The sequence below is a fragment of the Anas platyrhynchos genome, chromosome 2 (genome assembly GCF_047663525.1).
Source record: "Anas platyrhynchos isolate ZD024472 breed Pekin duck chromosome 2, IASCAAS_PekinDuck_T2T, whole genome shotgun sequence".
NCBI classification, from domain to species: domain Eukaryota; kingdom Metazoa; phylum Chordata; class Aves; order Anseriformes; family Anatidae; genus Anas; species Anas platyrhynchos.
Genome location: NC_092588.1, coordinates 12,178,328 through 12,202,859, shown reverse-complemented (window position 1 = coordinate 12,202,859; position 24,532 = coordinate 12,178,328). Strand labels below are relative to the sequence as shown.

General features: G+C 48.2%; 1 protein-coding gene across 5 annotated transcripts in view; it reads left to right on the top strand.

The window, feature by feature from the left end:
* Positions 1-17,596, top strand: part of ZHX2 (zinc fingers and homeoboxes 2) — a 68,239-nt gene extending 50,643 nt beyond the window's left edge. For all 5 annotated transcript variants that reach the window (XM_038174074.2, XM_038174075.2, XM_072034349.1 and 2 more), the window contains 2 exons: positions 9,126-11,816; positions 16,132-17,596. In XM_038174074.2, coding sequence (XP_038030002.1) covers positions 9,314-11,812 — 2,499 coding nt within the window. In that variant the 5' untranslated portion in view covers positions 9,126-9,313 and the 3' untranslated portion in view covers positions 11,813-11,816; positions 16,132-17,596. The remainder of the gene's footprint in view (positions 1-9,125; positions 11,817-16,131) is intronic.
* Positions 17,597-24,532: the final 6,936 nt, after the last annotated feature.

Below are 24,532 nucleotides of genomic sequence, written 5' to 3'. Positions count from 1 at the left end.
CTCCACCACAGGTGCAGGACATGACACTGGGCACATCACTGGTGCTCACCTGCCTGTCCCGGGCCTGTCCCATCCCCCTGGGGGCTGGAGAGGGACAATTCCTGTGGGGCTTGAGGGAAAGGCCACTCTCTTGTTTGGGAAAGCAGCCGTTGCTACAATGCAAGCATTGAATCAGTCTGTAAGGTGGAGCTTTTCATTATGGGTAGGGTATTCTATCACTTTCCCAGTCCTCATTTTAGCCACTAAACTACTTAAACCTGCATTTAAAATAGGGAATTAAAAAAAAAAAAAAAAAAAAAAAAGTGGTTGCAAATGAGTACTTAAGATAGAAAATTCACAGCACACAATGTTCAACTTGCCCATTTCTGGGAGGGGGTTGGCCACTTGTGTTCATACAACCAGCAGCACAGAAAACGCGCAGTTTTTACCATGCCTTTGGCTTTGCAATGGTGTGAATGAGAATGTTTTAGTTCAAAGAACATACCATATATGAGCAATATACTCTGAATGATGTGTAGTGTGCGGTGCTGGCTAGCACAGCTCACTCTGGTAAAGCCTGCTGAGGTTATTTTCACAACACTTGTGTTTTCCAGAATAAATTTCTCCATCTCTATCCTCCACACTATGATCATGTAGACCCTGAGCTGTAATTGCAAAGAGGCAGCGTTCATGTGGATTGGCTTCAGCATGCCTTTCTCCGGGGTTTTCTCCTACTGTTAGCACCTTTTGAGCACCGCATTTCATCCCACCCTCAACTCATCCCCACCACCACCACCCATCGGTGTTTTATGCATGTATTTTTGCCTCTCGGTGTCTGTGCTGCAGGCGTGGATTCCCCCAGGCAGGGCGTGCATCAGGGCTGCTCCTGCCTTGTTTCATGGAGGTGTTGGCACCCAGCTTCACGAGTCATGTTGATGCGGGTCAGGAGTCTGGGGGCACTTTGCTTTGCTATTCACATGTGAAAGGTGTGAGCAGCTGATTCTTAAAGGAAAGAAAATGTATAAATTGCTTCTTCCATGCAGACAAAAATTCATGGCCGTCACGCGCCAGGCCATCATGACCCGCCACAAACATCTGTGTGGTTATTTTCTAATTAGAAATGTCTCCGTCAACATATGTGAATTAAAAATCTACAGCATTTTCAAATTTATTTTCTCATGTCTCAAAAAACTATCGCTGTGGCAATCTGTATACCTCCCCATTAATTTTGCTTTATTCAGCTTACAAAGAAGAGCAAAAGAGTCAGAGCTCTTGGCTTCTCTCACTTAAATGCTGTTTAAAAGCTCAACTCTGCAGTTCAGAAACCTTCCTTTCTTTCTGTGGTTTTCCCTTAGTAAATCATTGCAGTCCCAATCCATCATGTAGGAATTATTTGCCCTGGTTTGCTTCTGCTTATTCTCCTGCATATAATTAAGCAATGTTTTTAACTGTGTTATCACAGTGGAGAGCAACAGCATTTTTGCTGTGCTGGCTGATGTGCTGTTTGATATTGCTGCAGCAGCTGCATGCTAACAAGAGTTGTAAGGAAGGAAAAACATCACCCAAGGCATGTTCCTCTTTGCACCATGGAATGTATCTCTCACCTCTCTTCTTTGCATTTGTAGGAGCATAATATTGCCACAACATTAATGAATATGAATTCGGCCTCTTTGATAGGAAGCAGGAGAGCAGCTCTGCTGTACTGTGCATCTTCACGCTGTGGCTGCCTCCATGGGTGAGGAATAAATGGTCATAGGGGAGTTACGGGGTTGTCCAGCAATAGCAGTTCTTGTACAGAGCCAAGCTGTGGGCATGATCTTGCTTGGAGTCAAGTGTTTTTTGATTTGCTGCATGATAAAGCAGGGCAACACCCCAAAATCCATGGGCAGAAAGGCTTGTGACCAACAAACCCTTTCCAGGCAGCACCTGCAGATGCTGTGCTGTCACTCCTGCTGCATCCCTGAGCTGGGAAGGGGAAATGGGAGAGCTGCAAGGAGTTGTTGGTACCTTTGTGATAGCGAACATCGTGTTCAGACATGGGGTTTTGTTTGCTTTTGGCTGCAGCCAGATGCTGGCATAGGGCAGAGCGAGTTATCCGGTGAGATGAAAAATAGAGGAGTCTATTGGCAAATCACACAAGCATCACTACAGTATTTTTATTTTTTTTAAAAAAGGGTATATCTGTGAAAAACAAAGATCCATTTGCACTGGGTGGGGATTTCAACCCCTTCGGGGTCTCTGTTGCATCCATTTCATTCAGTCCTGGCTCCTCTGCACTGGAAGTGAGGTACAGTGTGAAGTAGTGGCATTTCTGGTGTGCCTTTCCCTTTCTGCGGCAGTTTTTATCTGTTTATTATCATTATTATTATTATTATTATTATTATTATTATTATTATTTGATATTGCTTATATTTGGGATAGCTTTTGGACAACCTTTCACAGACTCCCTCATATTTTTGGGGACCCTGCCACCAAAGCCCAGGGGGAAGAGTCCTGCGACAGGGAGTTCAGCCTCTACTTGAATATTTGCTTTTTTTCCTTTTAATTTGTTGGGAGGTAGTATTAAACTGGCTGTGGGAATAAAGGAAAAATGGGAGAAAGTGAGAAGATGGCAAAATTCAGCACAAGAAAGGTTTGTGATTTATTTTTCCAGCCCTTTGCTTGAACTCTGCTGTTTGTAAAGCCAGTCCACACGAGCAGTTCTAGTCAGCTTAGTACCACTGGCACGGACTGCCCTGGGGTTTTATTTTTAACAGCTCTGAACTGCCAAGTGCACTAGGATAGTTACAGCTTTACCAGCATAAAAGTGTTTTCACTGCCCAAACTTACTTCACTTGAGAAGCCTATAGAGGCAGGAGGTATCCTTTGCTGCTGGAAGATGGCATTGCTACCCAAGCAAACGTTTTCCAGCGACAGCCAGACCTAAAACCATGGTTTATTTTCCCTGCATAGTTCTCTGCAGTTTCCCAGCCTGGGAGCCAGCAAGCAGCGAGGAAATCTGGCATTTCCCTGGTCATGCACCAAGTCACCAAATGAGTTGCCACTTTGTTCTCCTGGCTGATGCTCCAGAGCCATTCGAACAGGGCTTTGAAAGATCAGAGGGCTATGGCTGGGTTAGTTCGTTAGCTCTTGGAAATTAAACAAAACCAGGCTGGGGCCTCTCTCATAACTGCCACGATGCACTTTTTGAGCAGAGATGCCGAAAAGAACACATTGCTTCTGACCTGCGTGCTCCCGTCCTGATTGCTTTGCAGAAGCAAAGCAAATCGAAAGCTCCTGTTACTGCAGGCGGGCTCTGTGGTTTGGTTTGGACCTGGTTCACGGAGGCAGCTGTCTGCTTGGAGGCGAGCGCTTTTGTTTTTAACCTGGCTGCCTTTGGCTGCTTTGTGCATCTGCTCGTTTAAAAATAAAAAACAAACATAACCAATATTTATTTTTTCTGCTGTTTTTCCCCCTTGCAGCATGGCAAGCCCAGCAGGAGATAAGGCAGGTCAGCTGCAGGGGTGAGGGCTGCCTTCTCCCATATGTCTGGGCTTTCGCTGCTCTCAGGGCAGTTGCCAGCAGCACTTCTGCACCCCGTGCATGGTGGTGACAGCAGCTAAAAGGGAGGCCAGTGGTCCTGGGTCCCATCCGTAATAAAACAAAAGCAGGGAACCAGGCTGGCTTTAGCGACAGAGATTGTATGTGTGCCGGGAGAAGTCTGTACCCAGTGCAGCCCCGTTTGTCTGGCACTAGACGTGAGTTTTGTTCCTTGGAGCAAGCTGAACAGGGGCCTGGTGAAGTGTGGCTTGTGTTGCCATCTCGACATGCTGCTTGCTAAGCCTTGGTTTTGGCTGGGGGGTGTCACAAAATCTGGGGAGTCACTGCCAGCTGGAGGAGCAGCCACCTGCAGGTAAAAGCCGGTGGTTTGTGCAGTCAGGTTTGTGCGGTCCCCTGCCTGTTTCACAGAGATGTGGCATGGGTGGTCCGTATTCGTTGTGAGAACTGATTGGGAGCTCCAAGGCAAGAGAAATGCTTTAGCAACTTCGTATTTATCCTGAGTGAGGCACTTATCGAGGTCCTGGAGGAGCAGCGGCTTGGAGGTCCCAATAAACTCCTCGTACACGCAGTTGGTGGGCCTCACTTTCCTCCCCTTGTTTGGGGACAAAGGGACAAAGAGGGTCCCTCGCTGGTCATGGTCTACTAAAAAAAAAAAAAAAATCAGAACAGCACAAAAAAAATCTTTTTTTTTTGTTACTGCCCTCCAAAAAGCAGCACCATTTGACTTGGGGTTGATTTCTATAGTGGGTAAAGATTCTTGTGTGGCAGAAAAACTGTTCAATGTGTAGACTTAGCAAAGCAGCAGGTAGAAATACAGAAAAACACTGTGAAATAGAACATAGGAAAAGAAGAAATATGTAAAAATATCTAGTAAAATTGTATCAGACAGAATTTGTTATCCATCCACCCACTTACACGTATTTCAGCGATACCTTGGCCCATGTTCTGTATCAGAGCATCCGTGCCTGGGGCTGATCCTTGCTTCCTCGTGAGAGGTGGGAGTTTGGCACAGCAACCCGACGTGGCAGGGAGCTTGCCGAGCTTCTAGAGAATGGGGAATTCAAGACATTTAGCCTGACTTTTAAGAAACAGTTGATTGATCCAAAGTAGTAACCTAGATGTTTCTCTTTCTCCAGTCTTTCTTTCCCATCCCATTCCTTTATCATTTTGTTCTTAGCTCTTTCTTCTTTTTTGGGGGAGAGGGGGATTGATATTCAGTGAAATGTAAGTAAGCCTTGCTCTGTCTTTGATGTCTTTTCATTTTCTTCCTTTTGCTGATGTTGCCACATGAATTTTGCAGAAGGTCACACATCAGAAAAGGAGCAGACCATTAAGTTAAGCTGTGTGGCCAGGGAGGGAAAGCAGCAAAGGAGTACCGGGGAGCTGTGGCTCCATCCTCATCCCCACCAGCCTTTCCCAGGGTGCTGCTCGCACCTCCCTCCCCTCATCAGCATCACGAGTGGTATCTGCAGGGCAGTGTGAGGTAACCCCATTAGCTTCACCCCATTTCCAGCAGCAGCCTGGTTTAGGCAGCCGATTGTACCCCCTTCTCTCACCTTTTGACCCATTTAAACCAGATTGGATATAGCAAAGAAGCTTCCGGAATGATTAATGTTCTGCAAGCTTCATTAAAAATAGTTGGCTAGGAAGATGGGTGTTCAGACAGTTGTGTTTGTGTCTAACTTCTGATCCCATCTGCAGTGGGACTCAGCAAGTGACAGACCACAGACAAAATACTCTGTGGGAGGACGATTGTGAAGAGGGAAATTTTGAAGGAATATGTGGAAATAACAGAGAATATTCAGAGTAATCCAGTTTAAAGGTCAGTCAGCACAAATCTGCAGAAAACCAGGCATCATTTGTTCCACTGTTCATCTGCTTGCTTATTATTAAAAGGGAGAAAGGGAAAAAAATAACAGAGATGGTGGAAACCCAAGGTATGGGTGGCTCAGAGGTGCTGATGCCTTGGGAAATGATAATGACAGCGTTGGTGATCCCAGGTTGGAGGAAGGTGTCACCATGTCATCCTGACCAAGGTAAATGCTTAAGGAACAGCCATAGAATCACAGAGTTGTTAAGGTTGGAAGAGACCTTCAGGATCATCTGGTCCAACCATCCCGCTACCACCAATGTCACCCACTAACCCATGTCCCCAAGCACCATGTCCAGCATTTCCCTGAACACCCCCAGGGACGGTGACTCCACCACCTCCGTGGGCAACCCATCCCAGTGCCTGACTGCTCTTTCTGAGCAGAAATGTCTCCTCATTTCCAACCTGAACCTACACGGCACAACTTGAGGCCATTCACTGTGGTCCTATCACTGGTTACCTGTGAGAAGAGGCCGACGCCCAGCTCCCCACAGCTTCCTTTCAGGTAGATCATGCTGCAAACTGTCCGATCCCTGCTTCACTGAGCTGAGCAAAGATGTGCCATTTCCCAGAGCTTAAATAAACCCTCAAGCATCAACCCAGTGCTGCAGCACTTCATCAAATTGGAGCAAGGGTGCAGGAGCATCCCTGGTCTTGGTCAGGCCTTTGGTGGTGGCTGTGAGCATGGAGCACCGCAGGTGTAGGCCGAGGCAGCCACAGTGTAACAAATAGTATCTCCGAACAGCCTCTCCTTCATCCTGCATCTTTGCCATTACACAGCTTGTGTTTCAGCAGAGCCTTACCTGCGAAAGTACTTCACGAAGTGCTGTATAGAGAAGCACTTCACATTGGGTTTTGGGGAAATGGAGCTGGAAGCTGCTGTCTCTGCACTTATCCCCAGCCGAAGCTGCTTCCTCTGTCAGTACATCACTTTAGGTTTCCGTAAATACAGTAGGGGAAGGATCTGCGATGGGCAGACCAGCAGGAATATGCTCTAGAGACTTTCAAAGTACTGATAAACTGCAAACAGAGCTAAGCAGTTAGCATCTGCTTGAGCAGAAATTGTTTCTGGCTCTGTTGGCAATGCAGAGGTGAAAAGAGCAGGTTCGGGGGCAGCAACGAGGTGGTCTGAAACTGCCCGCTGGTGTTGGATATGTCTGGGGGAACTGCAGTGGGGTTTATCTCATTGGATTTTCATGCTGGTGATTCTGCTAGGTGCTGGTCACAGTTCATCATTTACAAGCTTCACGAAAAGGTCTGCCTTTTCTTAGAGATAAAATCTGTATTTCAGATTCTCCGTTTAATGTGCTTCTACAAAAATCCACACAGGCCCTACCCACGTTCCATCCTCCTCAAGTCTGTAAACCCTGGTGACTCCTTGATGTCCAACAATGAGTTTCCCATCAGGTCTGGAAGCATTACAAATCCAGAGCCCGTCTGATCAGGAAGAGTAGCAAAATTAGAGTCAAGAATTGATTAGAAAAGGCATTTTGTGAAATAGGAAAGAGACATATTTTTTTTTCTCTTGAAACTGTTATAACAATGGAATTCCACTCCCCCCACACACACCCCTGATGAGCACAGGTAGATTATAACACAGCTGGTGTAGTTTTTCTTTTTTTGTGGTTGTGCTGACGTTGTTGACTTCAGATCCTTTTGTGATATATGGAGTCATAATTCACGTCAAGAAGATGATGGTTGATATTAATAAAGAAGGGGGAGGTGTGGGAGTGTGGCCATGGAGGTCGGCAAGCCCCATGGTTGATGATAACATCAGACTCTTAACAATGAAGATATCAGGAATGTAAAGTTTAGAGGGAACAAAGAAGGGTGATTGAGGAGACGCCATGCAGTCTCGGGTTGCTTGTTCTCCAGCCATAAGGCATGGAAGTCGCTGGGTGTTTGCTGCTGCCAGGCAAAGTTGTTTGACCAGTGAAAAGTTGTTGGAAAAGGACTGCTGTGGGATGAAGGGTGTAAGAGAGGAGCCTGTCCTCAAGATGGAAAGGCAACATGATATAATGAGAAAGGAACGAGTAGGGACAGGCTAGCAGAACAGAGACCAGGCACGTTGATCTCCTCATAAAGATGGGTTCAGCCAAACTCAGCAGACTTCTCAAAGTGGCTGGAAATGGCACACCGGAGCTGGGAAGCTCAAGCTGAGAGAAGCAGACCCGCACACACAACTGCCCCTTGCTGGTAAGCAGTTGCGCATTATGGGGAATCATACGGCCTTGGAAATAAAGACTGTCCTGGTAACCTTACAGCTTATTCTCCTTATTAACAATCAGACAGTTTATGATCCTAAAATATGGGACCAACTTGAGGTCAAGGTGTGGGACTCTGCAACTAAAAACTATCAGCCTTGAAAAGGAGATGGGTCTGCTTCCCTTCAATCCAGGAAGAACAGGATGCATAAGGCCCGAAGGCCGAGTTGCTTGACAACTTAAAGCAAGACATATTGTTCCCATGACTAGCCCTGGAATTCTCCGTTGTTTGTAATCAAGAAAAGGAATGGAAAATTGAGACTGTTACATGATCTGAGAGAAATTAATGAAGTCATGAAAGATATGGGAACACTTCAACCAGGATTACCAACTCCAACTATGCTCCCCCAGTCATGGAACTTAAAGGATTGTTTGTTACCTCTTCTGATTGTACATATGTATAGGCATACTTGGGTTTAATATGGATAAGAAAAGGAATGGAAAATGGAGACTGTTCTGTATATTTTAGAAAGTTCGATGTTCGTGTGTGCATGTTGGTAGAGCATAGACTCCCCGCACACCCAGCGCTGTTTGCTTGCCTTTGATAAATATTACTAAATTCAGATTGAGTTGAGACTTCATTTATAACACTTCTAAAATGCATATGTTTTTATGGAATTCTTACATTTAAGAACTTCCAAAACCACTTCACCATGTGAATCGTGCTTTTAAAATGGATTTTTTGTTAAATTCTGTAGGCAGTTAAGTGCACAGATCAGGACTCAATGGGAATATCAGCAGGGTCACAAGAAGGGACCCTATTTAAAAGGAATCTAAGGATGTCTATGACCTCTGCTAGCTGCCTTTATCAATTTTCAGTGAAAAGTGGTACTTTAAGGAAACTTTTGTTCCAGAAGAGACTCGATAGGCCTCCACAGATCTGTGCAGTTTCTTTGAACCCACCTCTCATCAAAACACAGACCTTTGAAAATGTTGACTTGCATTAACTATTCTTTCTGCCTTTACTTTTAAAAGCGAGGCAGTCCCTATAGCTTTATTTAGAAATCACCCATCATTAGTAACCACAATCATTTAGTAGACATATTTACAAGGTAAGTGACAGTGGGAAGTAATTAAGTTTAATATAAATCACACTCAATTTCAGATCTGCATGCTTCAAAATAATAATTAATAGAAACTGCAGCTTCTATAAAAAGGTACGGTATTTATAGCAGTGTCTTCTTTCTTTTCCAGCTAAATGCATTGACTCTAGCGGAGATTAAAATCCCCTGTCTGTTCATCTTCCTTGTTTCAAAGTCATTTTCTACCTGTGGTGCACTTCATTGTGAATTATCCACTGCTTTTATTCTTTGTGGGCAGATTTTGCCTCTTAAGTTGATGAGGAGAGTAGCAGGGGAAGAGTTTAGCATTGTCCAAAACGGTATTTTAAATGTATATATCTTGAGCTGTGGCTTTTTGCTCAATCCGTGTTTTACAGATCAGTGTTTAATGGCGTGTGCTTTGTTTCACAGGTGTCAAGCAGCTGATGGGTCTGCTGTTGGAGCTGATGGTCACAGCCAGGACTGAAATCCTTTATTAAACAAAACAGTCAAGTAATCCGGGAAGGTTGGAGCCATTTGCAAGATCTTTTGAATTTATTGCTCACCCTGCCAAAAAAAAAGTCACCATTTGGGACCACAGCCTGCTGCAAACAGCTGCCATGGCTAGCAAAAGAAAGTCAACAACTCCCTGTATGGTGCGAACTTCTGAAGTGGTGGAACAGGAAGTCACAGAGCGCGTAGAAACTCCTAAAGAGAAGGGGGCTGGCACACCGCAGCAGGACGCTAAAAAACCTTGGCCTTCAGAAAACTCAGTAAAAGATTGTGAAGTGGTCGAGGCAAAGCCCCCAGCTGAAAATCAGTCTAAGAAACCCCAGGGTGGTTATGAGTGTAAATACTGCCCTTACTCTACACAAAACTTAAATGAATTTACAGAGCATGTTGACACTCAGCATCCAAATGTCATTCTCAACCCCCTGTATGTGTGTGCCGAATGCAATTTCACAACCAAAAAATACGATTCTTTATCTGACCACAACACAAAATACCACCCAGGAGAGAGTAACTTTAAACTGAAATTAATTAAACGCAATAACCAGACTGTTTTAGAGCAGTCCATTGAGACCACCACTAACGATGTCACTGTCACGAGCAGTGGGCTAGAAAATGCAGAGTGTGAGGATTCGCTTCATGGGGGAATTAGTGTGAGTAAAACGCCGATGATGAAGTTGGGAAAGCCTAAAGGGGAAACCAAAAAGGGTCCCAAAAAGCCTGAAGAAGGAGTTACAGAAAACCACGTGGATGGTGCTCTCCCCCGCATCATAACCGAAGCCACTGAAGCAATTGCTTGTATAAATGGAGACCTCCTCCATGACGTGTTAGCTCATGTTATGCCCTCTGTACAGCTACCACCAAATATTAACCTTGTCCCCAAGGTCCCGGTACCTCTGAATAGTACCAAATACAACTCTGCACTGGACACTAACGCAACCATGATCAACTCCTTTAATAAATTCCCTTACCCGACGCAAGCAGAATTGTCATGGTTGACAGCAGCCTCAAAACATCCAGAAGAACAGATCCGAATCTGGTTCGCTACGCAACGTTTGAAGCACGGCATCAGCTGGTCTCCTGAAGAAGTGGAGGAGGCGAGAAAAAAGATGTTCAACGGTACTATCCAGGCAGTTCCCCAAACCATCACCGTTCTGCCAGCTCCTTTGGCAACGGCGAAAATCCCCCCTCCCATCATCCAGACAGCTTTGCCCTGTCAGATACTGGGCCAGACAGGTCTGGTTTTAACCCCTGTGTCAAATGGTTCAGCAGTTTCCTGTTCACCAATTACGCTTGCTGTTGCCCCAAACCAGGGGCAAAAGAGGACGATACAGACCCTAGCAAGTGTCCCGGAGGCCAAGCGTCCTCACGTAGTTCAGGTGCCCGAGAGCCCTGCCAAGCTGACCGCCGTACCACTGACACCAGCCAGCGAGCGAAAAAAGACGAAGGAGCAGATAGCGGAGCTGAAGGCCAGCTTCATAGCAAGCCAGTTCCCCGACGACACAGAAGTCTACCGGCTGATAGAGGCAACGGGTCTCTCCCGGAGTGAGATCAAGAAGTGGTTCAGCGACCACAGGTATCGAAGGCAGAGGGGCATCGTGCACGTCACCGGCGATGCTTTAGGGAAAGATCAAATAGCGCCTTCACTGGGGCGGCACGGCCGCTCGTTCCACCCGTATGCAGATTTTGCACCCCAGAAGTTCAAAGAGAAAACCCAGGAGCAGCTTAGGGCCCTCGAGGAGAGCTTCCTGAGATGCTCTTTTCCGACCCAAGGAGAATTGGACAGGCTTCGAGTGGAGACTAAGCTGAGCAGGAGGGAGATTGATTCGTGGTTCTCTGAGCGGAGAAAGATACGGGACAGCATGGAGCAAGCTGTCTTGGACTCGATGGGATCATACAGAAAAATTAAAGAACAAGGAACTCCCAATGGTGCAATAAGCCAAGCAGAACTGCTGAATAGCTCCCAGCTCCCCGGTGCTTTGTCTGGGTCCTCTGCCACATTCAAGAAAACCCAGGAGCAGATTCATCTACTGAAAAGCACATTTGCAAGAACTCAGTGGCCATCACCCCAGGAGTATGACCAGTTAGCATCTCAGACTGGGCTCACAAGAACTGAAATAGTTCGCTGGTTCAAGGAAAACCGTTCTTCGCTAAGAACGGGGTCGCTTAAATGGATTGACCAGTACCAGCAGCAGTACGCTGCTGATGGCCATAACGAGCAAAACCAGAAAAAGGGATCAAAACTCACTGAGAGTCCAAAGAATGGGAGCGAGGTGTCCCGGCAGCATTACCAGGAGCACAAAAAGCTGAACGAAGAGAACGCGGGGAAAACGGTGGTGAGGGCAAAAAGGGACTGCGAGCCACTGAAAGACTCTTTGTTGGGGAACCAAGCGGAGGGTGCGGAGAGGCTGGAGTGCAACAGCCACGACGGCCACGGCAGCGAGGAGAACGAGGAGCCAGCCGAGGTCAACTGGGTGGAGGTGACGGTGGGTGAGGATGATGCCGCGTCGGACTGTACGGACAGCTGGAGCCAGGCGGCGCCCGAAGGCCAGGCGGAGCTGGCGGACTTTGACTCTGAAAGTATATCGGGAGACAATACCCACGTATAGACAGGTAATGCTGGTGGTGCCTTGCTTCTCTGGTCCGGCCTCAGGCCGGGTGTGTTTCCAGCATCTCCTAGCTCCTTTTCGGTGCAAATCCTCCAAAAAAACATCCCTGCTGGGTCCTGGTGCCTGCTGGATGCCTGAGCAGAAGCGAGAGATGTCCTGGTTATAAATTGAAGCAGCTGCTTGCTAGGGAGGGGTTAGTGCTGTGCGCCAGGTTTCTCCTTTCATTTTGGGTCAACTCCCATTTAAGGGCTTTTTTTTTTTTTAATTTTTTTTTTTTTTCCAGTAAGTGCTTAAACCCTGAACTTCTGCCTTCAAATGACCCGTGTAACCTCTGCAGAGCCTGATGTAAAACACACCAGTGGAGCCATGCAAAGAAATAATAGGTGATACTAGTTCCCAATAGCCCTTTTGCTAACAGATCACTGATCTCCCACGGACAGAGGCTGCAGCGCCTGGTTTTGCACCCCGGGTCCTTCCTTTGCAGCAGAATAAAAGCTCTCTGCGGGAAGGGCCCGGGTCAGCGATGCTTCTTTATGCAACAGCAAGCACAAAATGCTGTGGGGCCTCAAGCGGCTCATGTAAATGTGCTCTCTTCCTCTTGCAGGTGAGAACTGTCTCCAGCCCTGCTTTGTTCTGCTTGCTCACTGTAGAGGCTTAGGAAATGCTCCAGACTAAGCTGTGTGGGTGTTTTAGCAGCTCTTCTTCACAGGATCCTGAATTTAAAAGCAAGCTGCAGGGTCTTTTCTTAAGGGGGCTGGGGGTTATGTGAGCTTTCACAATGTGAGAGGATGTGTTGTTTGGAGACCTGAGGCCTGTTTCTGATCACAGTTACACAGGTATAAATGTGGAGCAAGCTCTGTCAGGGTTTCCTGACTTGCGTGTTGAGTTCCCCAGAGCCTTTAATGCGCTGTGCATGGCACAGCCGAGACCAGAGCCCATCTTTCCTGAGCTGGAGTCTCCTTACACTACAGTTTACCCAACAGAAAGCACAGCACCACACACTAACAATTAGAGAACTTGGATTTTAGAAAGAATTAATTCTGCTAGGCACTTTCTCTGAGTTTATAAAGGGTTTCCAACCCTGCAGTGGTTGCATTTTGAACTACAGTTTGGGCATTCGAGAAATGTCACTGTGTCCGTACCACGAAGTATTTTAAAACTCCAGGCTGCGATACAAAACTGTCCTGGGCTGGGCTGTGCTTGCAGCAGCTGCTGGCTGGGGGGGTGAGGCAGGTTGTGGCAAACACAGAGGTGGGAGGGGGACAGGCTGGGGACGTTACCTGGAGCTGCTCTGGCTGCTGCAAAGGCACATGGAGGTGCCACGGCCAGGCAGCCACGTAGGAAAACAGACCCAGCATCTGATCTGGTATTTAAAATCCAATGAGCAATGAAAAATTGCACCGTGGGGCTTATATTTTTCTGTCAGGGTTTGTCGTTCCAGATCATTTTGGTGTTCCAGCTATAAACACGTACCCTAATGTAACCAAAGGGAGGGAAAAACCCAGAGCCTTTCTCTCTTTCGTTCCACATCATCTTCCCAGCACATCTCAGCCCAGAAGTGCCAGTGCCTGGGTGGGAGGCGTTGTCACAGCCGTGGTGACATGAAAGCTGGGAGCTTTATCCCTTGCACTGATGGGACCCGTGGAAAAATCCTGGCTTCTTTTTCCTTGAGGATAAACTGTTGCTCTTATTTTTGTGAAGCCTGCTTATCTTGTTTGAATTTGAACTGAGACTTGGGAGTTGAACTAGCAAGGTGTTATCTGAGGTGACACCCAGGGTATGACTCAAAAGCAAAGACCGTGTGAGACCTGACGGTGAGCTTGTTTCTGCTTGTTCTCATGTAAAAGTCTGATTCTTCCTAACGCTGCAGCCCTCGGTACCTTCGAGGGGCCGTGTCACCATCCTGGCTGCACACAGGAGATGCTGCCAAGCGCTGAACTGCTGACAAGGGACTTTTCCTCTTCTTGGCGCTTGCACAGCTGCAGTGATGATGTGAAACTTTCACTGCTGCACTTTGTGCAGAAACGTGCTCCTTTGATACTCACGTTGTTGCTATTTTCTCAGCCTGACAGGAGCGCTTTAAAGTGAACATTTTTCGGCGCTCAGTCTCCGTACTTCTGCAAAACTTGCAACGCTGCAGAACTTCTCAGATCCCTCTTTGCCTCCCCCAGGTAGTTTTGTAAGTTCCTGAAACCATTAGGGAGCATTTGTATTACAGCCTCGATGGACCTGATGCCTTAGAAAATGGGTTCTTCAAAATTGATGCATTTTCAGTTGCTTCTGCTGGACTTTCATGGCCTCCTGACCACACCATCCACAGGCTAATGGGGTCTGTTATAAAGCCTGCTTCTGCCTATCTGAAACTTTTGCCAAAAATCAGATGAATTCCACAGAGCAGAGTGAGGTTTCCTTGAACACTGCCTCAAGGCCTGTCCCCGTAAGACACCTTCGGGATGCTGAGTGGCTGCTGCAAGGCCTCACTAAAAATGCCCTGGACGCTGCGTGACGAAGCCTCGCATCCCTCATTTATCAGCACAGCCTGAGCTCCCTGTCCATCCGTGGCGAGATTCCTGCCTTCCAACAGCGAGGGTCAAAAACAGATCTCTTGTCACCACTTGCACAAGCCTGACGCACAGAAATCCACCTCAAATTAAATGCAGCACATCACGGCTCAGCCCCAGGAGCAGAGCACGCCGGAGCAGCTGGCAGCCTCACAGCTTTATCTCCCCGGAGGGGTTTCCCAAGATTTCCTCAGACCGGAGCTTTTGTCTTTTCTCAGAAATGTACTATTTTTCCCCCACCACCACCACCTTCTCCACCGAAAACTTTCTGTTTCAGGGTTGCTCTCACAACCTCCATTTCAGGCCCGAAGGCCTTCTACTGAGGTAGAAGATGCTCTTGAGGGCCACGAGCACTCCCTGGGGGTCACTGTGCTGCCCTTCCACAGCCCAAAGAGCTTTGCCGAGATGGGTTGAAGGCCAAGATCTGGGAGGTGGTCACCAGAAGGCCCCAGAGAAGCCAGGCCTTGCTTGCTGCATGGTGCTGAGCATCAGCAGCCATCTGGGCCCTCCCGGTGTCCTCAGCTCCTTTCACACCACGGTGGGAGCTGGGATCAGTCGGATGCTGGTGGCCCAGCACATTCCTCAGTGTCTGAGACTGCTGAAAGCTACCAGCACCGGGGTTTCCCTTCCTTTCTGTTCGAGTTCTCATTTTTCTTGTGGTTTGGTGCTCTATCCATGAAGCTGGCTGCAGTGCCTGCTGCCGACGGTGGGATCCACGGCCCCCGTCCTGAAGGCGGTGTGGGACTTCCCAGCGGTTTTTACAGAACCGAAGCATTTCAGGGACTCATCATTTCCCCTAAAACCAGCTGTGTTGGAGACCCAGCAATGAAGGACTTCAGAGGGAGAAGCAAAACCCAAAGCAGCAATTACAGATTTGCAGTGCTTTAGAAAGCACAGAGGGGTTGTCTGAGGAAAGGCTGCAGGGACAAGGAAGATTTTTTTTTTCTTTTTATGTTGGCTCAAGCTTAGCTTTCTGAGGTGCAGATGCCAGACAGAGCTCAGTGCCTCCGTGGGAAATGACAAAGCCAGTAGCAACGTTCATAAAAGGTGTGAAATAAAGGTTGTGGTGAGCTTTGGGGCAGGAGAAACCACCCCGTGCTGCCGCCTGCAGCTGCAGCCTGAGTCGGTGCTCACACTTCTTGCACTCTAATGCTTCACTCATGGGGAAAACCACGCTGGAAGTCATCCCTGTAGGGCTGGCATCCCTCTAGGGCTGACATCCCTTGCCATCTCCCTGTAGGAGAGCCCTCACCCTGTGTCCCCATCTGTTCATAGGGCCGTGTGGAGGCAGGCAGCTGTTTGAGGGCTGGTTTCGAGTTTGTGTAATTCTTTGCTAAATTTGTGCCATATAATGAGAGGATTTGCTGGGGAAGAAAGGCCTGAAGTCTCCTTGCCTTCAGCTCTGTCTCTCCTGTGGTCACAAAGCAGCTGCCCCAGCCCTCGAGTGTCACCCACGAGCCGGTGCAGGCTCTGCCCGAGGTGTTTGCAGCAGCGAGCGATCGGTGAGAGTCGAGGCCGGGCTGTTTGTCCCCATCAGCAGTCTGTAGGGGGGAATTAGCTGGGTGTCAGGCACAACAGAACAAATCTGGCCCCCTGCTGCAGCATCAGTGATAGGGACAGGCTTCAGGGGATGGTTAATACCAAATGCAGCGCCACGGCAGCTGCAGAGATGTAAATCGGGTGCTGCATTAGTCAACAGCCCAAGTATCTCTTTGTGATGTCTTTAAAAGTAATATGTTTCTTCTTTAATTTTTGCAGGGGTACTCATCAGCTGTGCTGTCCTGACAATGAAGGGGAATTCTGCCTGAAAATAGAGCAAAAATCTATTTTCCTGCCTGGGGTGAGAGAGAGTGTGTTGCAACTCCAAGTCTCAAACCGTGCTCGCGGAGGCACGGTGAGAAATACTCTAGTGGAGCACCGTCATGGGGTTGTTTATAGTGCCAAAGTCCTACTACTGCATTGGAAAGGAAAAGGAAGAAAGAAAAAAGGGTCCTTGTATATAGGGTTCTCCTTCGCTTCTCTCCCACCCACTTTCCTGCCCATCCTCTTCCTGTACTGGAACAGATTTGTACGACGTGGAAATTTTGTTAACTTTTTAATAGGTGCAAGTTGTTCTTGCATATAATGCCATGGCAAAATTTTAGGGTTGGTCTGGGGGGAGGGAGGCGTCTTTTGTGGGGAGGGGGGAGAGGAGATTTTTTTCTGAATCACTGAATCACAAAACAGCTGAGGTTGGCAGGGCCCCCTGGGGTCCACCTGGTCCCCCCCTTAAGCAGGGAGACCCAGAGCAGGGTGCCCAGGGCCACGTCCAGGCGGCTTCTGAAGATCTCCAAGGGAGACCCTACAACCTCTCAGAAGCATTTGAAGAAAGATTTGCAATTTTTGGAATCTCTTTGGTGCCGATCGACATCCGATCCCAGATTCCCACCCCGGCAGCCGTTTACATTTCAGCCCACGCAATGCAGTTTGGGTTTGGGGAGGGGCGGTCTGGCTAGGTTGGGGCTTTGGGTTTTTTTCCCTGTTGTTTTGACTTTTTTGTTTTGTTTTGTTTTATGGCCATCTTCTACTGGTTGAAGTATTTAAATCTCTGCTTTCCTGTGCTCTTATGAAGCGAGTCTTCTCCAGCTCCTCACTTTTCCCAAACGAGGCCACTCCATGGGTCTCTGACGATTTTTGCTACAATGCCTTTTTTTTTTTTTTTTTCCTTCCTGTTTGTTTGGTTTTAGCACTTTTTGTTTGAACACGCAGTGCAACCCCCGGAGGGGTTGGAGTGAGAAAATGAAGATGCTTCGTAATCTGAACTTGTTTGCGTTTCTTGGGCTGGTACAGGGACGGACAGCATGAACACAAGGCTGTCCGCCAGCTTTAGATGTTGCAGCGCACAACAGAAATTCCTGATTAACCCTTGCCACTAAATTCTTAGATCAGTTCTAGATTCCTGAGTGCACTTTTTTCAAGTCCTGCTAATTTTCCTTTGTGCGGGGTGTCTGTACGGGCGGGTGTGAGGAGGAAGAAGAGAAGGGAGAGTGGGAGCGTGCGTGCGGGAGCGGGTGCAGGAGCCGGCCGCTGGGTTTCTCGGACCAGCCGCGTTTTGAAACCTTCCCCATATTTCAGTACACTGCACAAACACAATGCTAGGGAGTTTGAATAAATCCAATTTTTCTAACTTGTTGCTCATTTGTTGTAACTCAATAAAACAAAAGCTAGACATTTTGGTAACCTTTTTCTTGTCTCTTTTTTCTTTTTTTCTCTTAATGAAAAACAAAGCTCGGCCGCCGCCAGCGCCGGGTTGTGCAGAGGAGCTCGGGGGCTTCAGAGCTGCGATTAGGGTTGGAATTGGTTTTGCAGTAATCGGCTTGGCAAACGCTAACCAGATTAAAATGAACAGCTCAGTCCACTACTCGTTTTTATGTTCCTGGTGTCAGATGGTTTTACACCACGTGAGGGGGTCAGATAGTGCCTGGGAATGGGGAACCCTGCCCCATGCATGGGGCATGCGTGGATTTAGGGCTACCTTTATATTGGTTGTCCTTACAACCGGAAGGAAGGAAGAAGGAAGGAAGGAAGGAAGGAAGGAAACCTTCCACGTGACTTAACAACACAAAGCTATTTTTATTAATAGTCTGCACAATATTTAAGCACCAAGGGAAGTTTACAGTAAGTAGCGGGGAGGGCTCTGTGACTTTTCCTACAAGAAACCTGTCCAGGACATTGCTGCAAGGAGCTGAACCAGCCCCCACCTCCCTCTGGGGCTGGGCACTGCTGTGGCTGCGCTCACCCTGATCCTACACCAAAATCTGATGGCAAAAGGTACAGAAACCACCCCAGCTGCTCCTCCAGCCTGTTGGTGAGCACCAACACGGGCTGTGCCAGTGACCACGACAGCACACGAGGCTGCATGGGGCGATCCTGCCTGCGTGGAGCCAGATGTCCCGTGCAGCCCCTTCTGTCCCCCCTGCATGGGCTGTCGGATGGCTGGATGTGTGTGTCAGGAGGCAACATGTCTGATGGCTTTCCTCCAGGGCTGCAAACTTGTAACTGAAGCTAATTGCCACTTCTGCCTGCTTTGCTTACATGAAAGGATGCTAATATTTTAATTGCCCTTGTGCACAGTTTTTAACAGCCACTTGGCAGCTTAATATTCCAGTTTGTGTCTCTTCTGGCTGATGTGCGTGTAAGTATGCGTGTCTGGAGTGCTGACCTACTTTGTTTAGCTAGCAGCACTCCCGTGGCTCTCGGGAGTTTTCGGCAGAACAAGACCCACCTGGGTTGCCTGTATTTGCACAGCACCAGCCGCCGAGGGACTGGGGACTGGGGCTCTGCAGGATCGCTGCAATTCACCCAGAACAATAGCGGCAGCCCCGGAGTTTGTTATTGCAGAGATAATAAAGCCAAAGCTCTCCCAGAGCAAACAAACGTGCTTGCAGAAGAGCAGCAGGGCTTTGCCAGCCCCGGCCAGGAGTGTCAGGAGCACGGCCACGGGTTGAGGATGGGAGCAAGCCTCCAAATGTGAAGGTTCCTCTTGGAAAACCAACCCCGTTTCCTTTTTTACACAAAAACATCCCAGTGCCACACAAAGGTTGCTTTAGCAGGGCTGCCTGAGCAAGTTTGCAGAGAGGGCACTGCGAGCAGGCTTTGCTGTCATTAATAACGATACGGTGACTGCAGCTCCAAGGAGAGGCCAAGTGGCGAGGCACAATCAGGACGTTGTTCGTGCTCCGCTGTGATCGGGGACGTCCTTGGGCACGGCGTTTCACTGCGCATGGATGCGAGCAGGCTGCTGATGCTGACTGTCCCCGTGCACAGCTCCATGGCCTGTCTAGGGCAGGCACTCATGCAATGCTTTTTTTAAAAAAAAAAATATTGCTTGGGGAAAAGAAAAAAAAATCATCACAAGGATCCAGGAACAAGTTGAATTAGGTGCCCTGTGCTTTCCTAATTTAGTCTGCTTGTGGATGACAAGCTGACAAGAGGATGGTTTTTGGCTACATGCACACATGGCCTGGTCCATGAGATGATCAGTAAATGAGACTCCATTTGCTTCTTGCTGTCGTTATTCAGGCCTTGCTTAGAAAAGTAATTTCTCTGTTTTATTATTTTTTTCTCTAACTGATGTCTGAGCAGCTCAGGACTCCATCACCATTAAAGAGCTTCCAGAATAACTTGCAGCAGAGGGACTGGGCCTTGATCCCCATTGCAGCAGGGAAGCTGAAGCACAGACATTTCCAGATCCCCCCAGTACTAGAACGTGATTGAAAACAGCCAAGGATTGCAGGTGTTTTTGCTGGCTTGGCCTTTTCTAGCCCTTTTAATGTACAACAGGGGGTTACCGCTGATCCTGGCTGCACCTCAAGCTCCCACCTTGCCTGCAAAACAAATCCTAGATGTTCACAGCCAGCACCCAAGGAGCATCTCACCGAAGGATGAGCTGCCACGAGTTTGATGCCAAACTGCCACCACTGCCAGGTGGAAGGTGTGAAGACCGGAGTCCACCTTCTTCTTCTTGGCATTTCTTCCTCACCAGCAGCCCTGCTGTTCTGGCTGGGCAGGAGGACCAAAACCAGTATGTTTCTTCTTCTGCACCAGCTCTCAGCAAAGCAGTCATGGGACAGCTCTGCCTGAGAAAACCAGAAGCCAAACTGGAATAATTTGGGGATGTTGGCAGGAGTCCATGGGACAATGGTGACCAGAATGCATGAGGAGCCCAATAAGGAGTTGGCCACACAAACTCCCCTGTCAACACATGCCACAAAATCCCTGACAATCCAGCATATGCTCAGCCATATAACCCATAGGAACTTGTTGTTGCTACCAGTGGCTTATAATTTGACCAAATTTGGATGTATTTTGCTAGGGATGATGAAAAGCAGCAGTGGTACAGGCCCTTCTCCTCCTAATGTCCTTTCCCTGAAGGGCACTAGAGCTTTCCTAAATCAACGCCCACAGAAGTTTTTCATGGGAGCAGAATTTATTACTCCGATTTTATGGAAGCAATTGAGCGTTTTTTGGCTGAAATCTTCCATGTGTCAAAATTAATTAATTAACAAACACTTGATTTGGAGACTGGGCTTGGAAATCCCTATCCCTGAGTTACCAGCAGCCAGTTTTCTTGCCGGAGGGAGTAAGGATCAGGTGCTAGGAACATCTCCTTTACGACGATGCAGAAACCCACCCAGAGCAGCCCCACGCTGCCCTTCCCCATTCTGCTCACTGCGGTGCCAAGCCCATGGCATTCTCCAGCCCGTCTGCCCTGCTCCCAGAGGAATTAAATTTTCCCTTATTTTTGCAGAATGTGTGCATATATTCGTTAAGTACATTGTGAATTCACCCAAGCATAACAACCCCAGTTTTAAATTTTGCCCTGAATCTGCGCACTGATTAGATTTCAAACACCCATAGACTGGATTTTGTAGTTTTTGGAAGTTCTGCCTAGGAATCGATGAATTTAACACCTCTCACCTCCTGCTTCCTTCAGCTGAGGGCCATCCTTGGGCAGCCACCAAAGCTCTGCTGACACACGCAGCAAGGCTGCGATGTGCCCCCAGGCATCACTGGCCCCAGCAATCGCTTGTGACACATTTTGTTGGCACACATTGTGCAGGAGAGCTCAGGAAACACAGTCCCATCTGCTACCCACAGAGCCGAGAACTTCAGAGGGAGGAAAGTTTCAGAGCAGAAATCTCAGCGTATAAGTCTCTCCACAGCCTAAATTATATTGCTTTTCACAAAGCCATTACTTATATATAAAAAACTCATCTTGCAGCCAAGTTGTTCCAGGGGGGCTGTCCCAGTGCCTGACTGCTCTTTCTGAGCAGAAATGTCTCCTCATTTCCAACCTGAACCTCCACGGCACAACTTGAGGCCCTTCCCTCTGGTCCTATCACTGAGGCCGACCCCCAGCTCCCCACAGCTTCCTTTCAGGCAGTTGCAGAGAGCAATGAGGCCTCCCCTGAGCCTCCTCTTCCCCTCACCAACCACCCCCAGCTCCCTCAGCCGCTCCTCACAGGACTTGTGCCCCAGGCCCTTCCCCAGCTTCGTAGCCCTGCTCTGGACATACTCCAGGGCCTCGATGTCCTTCTGGGATTCAGGGGCCCAAAGCTGAGCACAGCACTCGAGGGGCGGCCTCACCCGAGCACAGTATGGGGGAACAATCACCTCCCTGCTCCTGCTGGCTACAAGTACCAAAAAGAGACAAGAGACACTATCACCTGGGAGAGACAGAATTAATTACAAAGGCACATAAAGCAACATTACGGAAGTCAGCTTGGTAACTGGATAGCAAGGAAAATGTACACCAGTGATGGAAAGGAAGCTTTTTTTAATCTCCTGAAGAGAAAGAGGCCTAAGGCTGTGGAGATGAGCGAAACGGGGCACGTTGGTGGTCATTTGATTGGTAACTAATGGAAAGCTACAAGTGGGGCCTACAGGCCTTGAATGTAATTCTGAAAATATTCATAGCACAGCAGGAAAAGGGAACGGTGGCACAAGCTTCAGTGATGATGGGGATGAGGGGGAATCATCAGCCCCAAACATCCAGCTCGACTGCAGGAAGCCACAGTGGGGTTTTCTCCGTGTTTTTACTGCCATCAGACTTGCTCCAAAACTTGCTCTAAAGTATTACAGTCCTCTTCATTTAAGTGTCCTGTAAAAAACACACCAAGAGCAAACTGGCTCAGGCAAAGTAAATGGGGTGTCTGTGAAACTTCTTAATGCACAAAATCATCCTCTCCATACACAAAGCTGGACATCTCCCTTCACTGGAGTTGGCTGCAGCTCCAACCTGTGATCCACATCCTCCTGCCTCACCCGATGGGTCACGTTTGCCCCTCAGAGTTTTAGGTTCAGCTCCCCCAAGCCCACCTCAAGCTGACCAGAGGATGCTGAGCAAGGAAGCTGGCTCTGGAAAACCACGGAGGCCTGCTGGAATTAAAATTAGCACTAAATTTGATCAGGTGATGCCATTCTTACTTGTGACACATGCAGAAATAAAGAGTGCACAGAGGCATTGAGCAAGGTGGGCAGTGCTAAGAGGGGGCACACCTGGAGTAGCAGCAGCAAGAGGATGCCAGGATGATCCTGGAATCACAACAGCTACGGAGAATATACTCCAAGTTAGGGGAGCCCAGCTCCAAACCTTTTCTCCAGCCCAGCTTCAGCTGCCACCAGGCTTGAACCAAAGCTAGAGGCAAAAACGTGGGCAGGGAGCACCCAAGCCTATGGGGTTTTTGCTGCATGCCTTCTGCCAGAGCCCAGGTGAACAGCCCAGAGCCAGGAGCCCCAGCCAACCCCTGCCCCAGCACCTCAGCAGCAGTGTGCTGCAAGGCTCCCTAGCAGGGATTTAAACAAAAGGAATTTTAATCTTTTTTTCTTTTTTTTTTTTAATGAATGCCAGTGTTTGAAAGGGGGAGGGGGGAGAAGATGGAAATTTTAACATGAAGCCACATGCTGAAGGTCACAGAAAGGCAAGGCAGACATTGTCTCCAGTAGTATTAAAAGGAAGACCAACCCTGCTGTGTCAGAGAGAAAGAAAAAAAAAATAAAGAATGCTTCTTTTGATTGGAAAGAAAGTTTCTCCATGCCCAGTTGTGGTGCAGCATTGCACAACGGAGACTGCTGTGGCTGGGAGCAAGGAGAATTAATTACTTTGCTTTCTGAAGCATGTGCGGCTCTGCGCCGCCGTGCCAGCTTCAGGAACGATAAGCACTCACCCAAAGAGCATGGGGAATTTTTTTTCCTGGTGTGAGTTGCTTTGCCGGGCTAAATCACAGGAGGCTGCTGAGCTTTTTGCTTTGTTTTCTTCACACTTGGCCTAAGCTTGAACCTGGGGAGCACCAGTTTTGTGTCGGCCGAGGGAAGGGAACTGGCCCGAGCGCCCACGTCTGCCGGGAGGCGCGGCGGTGTAATTGCGTTAGGCAGCAGCCCGTAGCGCTGGCAGATGACAGCACCTCGTCACAGGCAGGGTCGTGACGAATGCAAATTTCTCTCTGGCCCACCTACTCTCTCTGTGGGTTTTGCTTTCAAGGGCATTCCAGCATCCAAACAAAGCCGGACCACGTCTCTCCCCAAGCGAGCAGGCGGTGGGGCGGTGGCACTGAAGGATGGCTCCAGTGCTTTGTCCTCAGCTGTGCTGCGGCAAGTCGTGTTGCAGAACGGGCTTATTGATGGCATGCCTGGCCTTTCAGGGCTTTGAATTGTTTCCTTGAGTCTCTCGCTCACGTTTTTCATTTCGAAGATTTTTTATACAAGCGACTGGGGAACTGAAGTCATACAGGTTGCTGAAGCTTCCCTCCTCTGCTCGCAAACAACTTCCAGGTGTCCCTTGGCAGGAGAAAAATGGTTTCACCCAGTGAAAGCACCACCCACCAGTTCAGGAGAACTGCAGATGCTGCCGCACTGACCTTCAACAAGCAAAATCACACAGTGTGTGCATTTTCACCGTAGTGTTGACACCCCTTCGAAAAAGAGCGATTCCCACCTCTCCCAAATCCACTGCTTATGGCCATCTGCAGCCTCAGCATGCCAGAACTGCAGCTCCTAGGTCTGCTCTTGATCCCAATTTTGTGACAAAAGCTGCTGATTTACCTACACTGTTGCAAAAGAACTGAAGGATGCAGGCATGGGGCGGTTTTTACATCAACAGCTCCTGCCGACCCGTTAGCAGACTCTTGCAGCAACACGCGGCGAGCCTCCTCCTAGAGCTCTCAGAAGTGGTAGAGCCAAAACTGATGTCTCCTCAGCAACCTGCACTCACGTTCTCAGTTCATGCTTAAAAAAAAAAAGAAAAAAAAAAAAAGAAAGCTGTTACAAGCATAAGATTAAATAGAAGAGCTATTCAGAGCTTATCAGGCTTTCTCCATCCATTTCTCGATGAAAGCTAGATCTGCCCTACTTCCCATGCCTTGCAGAACTGATTTTAATTTGCTGCTCCTGAACGACAGCCATCGGTACCTCAACAAGCCAAGACACAAACTCTTGGGCAAGGCAGATCAGCACTTTTCTGGATTTACGTTCTCCCTGAATTACCATACGCAAGTAACGATTTCTGTTGGCACTTCTGCTTGTTCAACACTAGATTAATGCTTCAAATATGATCCAGACTACACGCTTCTTAAAACCATCACCTCTCAGTTTCCAAAACAGATATACAAGGACTGGGGAG